The 4,182-nt window shown below is 52.8% G+C and overlaps 1 protein-coding gene across 1 annotated transcript in view; it reads left to right on the forward strand.

The window, feature by feature from the left end:
- TBC1D2B (TBC1 domain family, member 2B) overlaps positions 1-1,717 on the forward strand; it is a 115,155-nt gene extending 113,438 nt beyond the window's left edge. The window contains exon 13 of the mRNA XM_006870896.1: positions 1,519-1,717. Coding sequence (XP_006870958.1) covers positions 1,519-1,717 — 199 coding nt within the window. The remainder of the gene's footprint in view (positions 1-1,518) is intronic.
- Positions 1,718-4,182: the final 2,465 nt, after the last annotated feature.

Below are 4,182 nucleotides of genomic sequence, written 5' to 3' on the forward strand. Positions count from 1 at the left end.
CTGGGGGTCTTCCTCTTTTTCTCTGACCCTCCACCTTACCAAACATGATATCCTTCTCCAGTGACTGGTCCCTCCTGACAATATGTCTGAAGTATGAGACATGAAGTTTGGCCATCCTGGCCTCCAAGGAGCACTCTGGGTGTACTTCTTCCAACATGGATCTGTTTATTCTTTTGGCAGCCCATGGTACTTTCAATATTCTCCTCCAGCACCATAACTCAAAAGCAGTAATTCTTCTATGGTCTTCCTTATTCACTGTCCAGCTTTCACATGCATATGGTGCCTACTGGCTGACAGCAGTTTTATGAGCTCCCAGCGTTTCCCTGCTCACTGACCCACTCCCTCCCCCGCCACACACACACACACACTCTCTCTCTCTGTCTGGCTCTCTCTCTCTGGGGACTGGGCATTTAAAGGGGGTCTTTCTGACCTTCCACCTTCTTTCAGGAGCAGTGGGTCTTCTCAAATACAAAATGAAATGTGTACTGAATTCTCCTGTGCGTTCTTAATAGTGTATGTAGCTCTGGTTACTTTCAACCTAGAGTCCCTGAGTGGCACTGGACTGCAAGGTCAGTTTAAACCTCAAGGTCGGTGGTTCAAGCTCACTAGTTGCTACTCAGAAACCCTGTACAGGGTCGCTATGAGTCGGAACCAACTCGATGGCACCTAACAACAATAACTTTCAACCTAAGTGTCTGAATGGTATCAGCAGCAAATGGCTTCTTTTCTGGTGGAGACCAGAGGGAGTCCCCTGGGACATCTCTATCACTTCACAGCCTCTCCCCGGGTGAGTTCGCTGGGCCGGAGGGTGACAGGACTTGACCAAGCGCTGCTGAGGAACCTGGCAGAATCAGGATGAGCGAAGTGGGAGCCTGTCCATCCCCTCAGTATTGGAAAGGCCTGTTTTCGCTTGGGATCCCTTTTCCCCAAGACTGGTGTGGCCCAGAAACCCACCACTCTGCACAGTTTCAGTTTTGTTTTGTTTTTTAAACCATTGACCAGTGATTGGGAGCAAGTTAGCGTGATTTTTATCTTTCCCCAAATGTTAAAAATTGGTGATTTGACCTGGGGAAAACCCACAGCCTGCCGTTTAGATACTTGACTCTGCCGACAGATCTGAAGGTCATTCATTACCAGGTGTGCTCGAGCTCTGGCTCCTGCCTCATCATCCGGTCCCCGGGCAGCATCTCCCTGTGCCAGGCCTTCCTTGTGCTGGTCCTGAGGAGGCAGATATCTAGGCAGCTGCCCATCCCTGAGCAGGTGGTGGCCCTGTTGTTACCCTGATGCACAGCTGAGGAATCTGAGACCAGAAAAGGGTGCCAGCGAGTGTGGGGTAGAGCTAGAATTAGAATCTGAGTCCAGACAGTCATTCATTCTCCTTTGGCCACTCGCCTGTCTCAGCACAGCACGTGCCCCGTAACAAGCGCTCCCTGGCAGCAATAGGGTGAAGAGTCTGCCTGAAGTGAGGGTTGTGTGTGAGCTTTCCTTCAACCCTGTCTCTGCCCTGCCTCCTACCAGGAAGCTGATCAGCATCTCCTTTGGGGACCTGAACCCCTTCCCCTTGCGCCAGATCCGGAACCGGCGCACCTACCACTTGGAGAAGGTACGCCTGGAGCTGACAGAGCTGGAAGCCATCCGTGAGGACTTCCTGCGTGAACGGGATGCCAGCCCTGACAAGGGGGAGCTGGTCAGCGACGACGATGAGGAGGACACTTGAGTGGATGCCCCCCTCCCCGCAAAACAGGACGCTGCTCTTCTTGTCTTCACAACCAAAGTGTGCCAAAAGGGTGACCTACTGAGGTCTCGGCTTGCCTGAAGCCAGAGTGTAACACTGTGGTCTCTGGAAAGCTGCCGGGCAGATGTCTAAAGCCATACTGCACTTTTTCATATTCCACTTGGGGTGGGGAGCAAATCTGTTTACAGCTATCTTCATGCCATAGTGTTTTGGTGACACATATCAGGGTCATGATTTCCGTCCGATGAGTGAACCGGCAGGCTTTCCAGCTGGCTGCAGTCAAGCACTGACAATCTGTCAGTGGTGCTGTTTGCACCCTTAGAAAGCCTTCCTTGGCAGGGCTGGCCCCTGCCTTCTCTCCATGTGCTGGCAGCCACACACACTGTTTCAGTGCCTTGCATGGGCTTCAGGGTCAGCTTGGAGAAGGGGACTTAGAAAAGCAAGCACATCCCTTGTTCAGAGTGGCCTGTGGATAAATGAATCCTGAGCCTTCCGGGGTGGGGGTGAGGGGGTGGGGATGGCCGCACATCACCAGGCTCTGTCCCAGTTCAGTTCTGGAATAGCTTTGACCTTTTGTGTGTTGTTGTTGTTGTTATGTGCCATCGAGTCGGTTCCGACCCATAGCGACCCTGTATAGGGTTTCTGAGGGTGTAAATCTTTACGGGAGTAGAAAGCCTCATCTTTTGTGTAAGTCCTTTCAAAAAGTGACGCCCAGTCAGCTTGGGGCAGTCCAGCCCTCCCATGTGCCACTCAGACTTCTCTTGGCCCACTGGCATTTGCAGGTGGAAAGCTCTTGTGCCCACCTGAGGATAGACTCCTAGAGCCCATTCTCCAAGTGGGGGTGGGATGCCCCCCAGTAAGCTGCCTTGAACTGGCCTTGGGTGGGGGGTGGGCAGAGCAAGCATCTCTGTCTCTGGAGTGCTTGCAGGCAGCAGGGCAGCTGCTGGTAAGAAGCCCCAGGCCTTGGCCTCCTCAGGAAGTCTGGTACCTCTTGGTATCTCTCTACTTGGCAGGGACTGAGGGGTGGGGAGGGCGCTGCAGGTACCCTGGGGCTGGGCAGTGCCCTTCCTTGGGGCCAGGGCTTTGGTGAGCATGCTTCCACTGCCACCCAGAAGCATCCTAGCTCTCCTCAAGCCAAGCACAGTGTTCACCTGTGGACTTAATGGGATTTCTGGACTGTCTGGCCACCGCCCAGGTAATATCTATGGTGGTGGGGGATGATTCTCAGACCACCTCACTGTTGGTGAAGCCCTGGAGCGAGGCCCACCCATCCCTGATGTGAAGATGCTGTTTTCTGGCACAGTATTATTTGAATATAAGAGAAACCGTTTCCATGGAATCCTTTACACTACTAGGCAGAAATTGAAGCTCATCCCTAGTTGATATTATTACGCATACTCAGACTAGGAACTGAAGCAATGTTGTCTCAAGAAGTGCTTTTTTGAAAAATACAAGTATGTTTTTTCTCCTTTTTCCTCTCAGCGCTCCGGCAGCAGTAGGGTAGCTAAGATAGGAGTGACCAGTGGTCTGAGCTCCCCTTTTCTGTCTTTGATTTATGACTATGTAACGGGAAGAGGTTTAAACATATAGTCAGAAGCCTAGCTCTCTTTTCAGATACCAGAAGTGTTTTACAATTTTTGTTTGTTTGGGGTGAGTAGCTGTTTGAGAGCCAACTTCTTAAAGGAAGTTACCTAATTGGGGGTGGGGTCTCTCCCTATGGTGGACTCTGCAGTCTCACTGTTGTTCACAGAGCCCCTGCAAGACTTCATCAGGGTACTGGACCCAGGCACTGGAGACCCCAACCCCTCACCGCCCCCACACTGGGGGCTGTGGGTCTAGAGGACAGCTGCTGAGTGGTGCAAAAGCCATGGTTTGGGGTCCCTGCATCGGCTTCAGCTTCCCTCCACTTCCCTGGACCATACCGGCCTAAGCTGCCACATCCCTGGGCTAAAATGCCCCTACAGGAAAGGGTCCAGTTGGCTCTGACAAGATGCATCTTAAAAACATGAATGGGGGCCTGCCCTGTGTGGCTGTACCCCCTGATGTCTGCCGTTTTGAGTGACAGCTGTGTCGTGGAAAAAATTGACTGAAAAGATCACGAACGTTTTGAATCCCCCTTGTATTTCCAGGGCAGTTACTGTCAGTGGCCAGGCAGTGGGCAGCCCTGCAGAAATGGACAAGGGACACTTCCTGAAGTAATGTGCAGGCGTCCAGCATGCGGGAGAGGGGATGCTTGGTCTGGTGGGGTCTGTCCTCACTAGTTTGTACCAACACATCTCCCCTTGTGCCTCTGAGAAGACAAGCTGCTCCATTCTCCACCCCCACCCCCATGCTCCCATGCCCACGCCTCTCCTGACAGGAACTGCCATAGCTGCTCCTCTTCCAAACACCAGCCAGCCCATCGCTCCTGCAGGGGCAGCCTGCATGCCACCCACCCATGCCAGCGC

This window comes from Chrysochloris asiatica, unplaced genomic scaffold, assembly GCF_000296735.1.
Source record: "Chrysochloris asiatica unplaced genomic scaffold, ChrAsi1.0 scaffold00156, whole genome shotgun sequence".
NCBI classification, from domain to species: Eukaryota; Metazoa; Chordata; class Mammalia; order Afrosoricida; family Chrysochloridae; genus Chrysochloris; species Chrysochloris asiatica.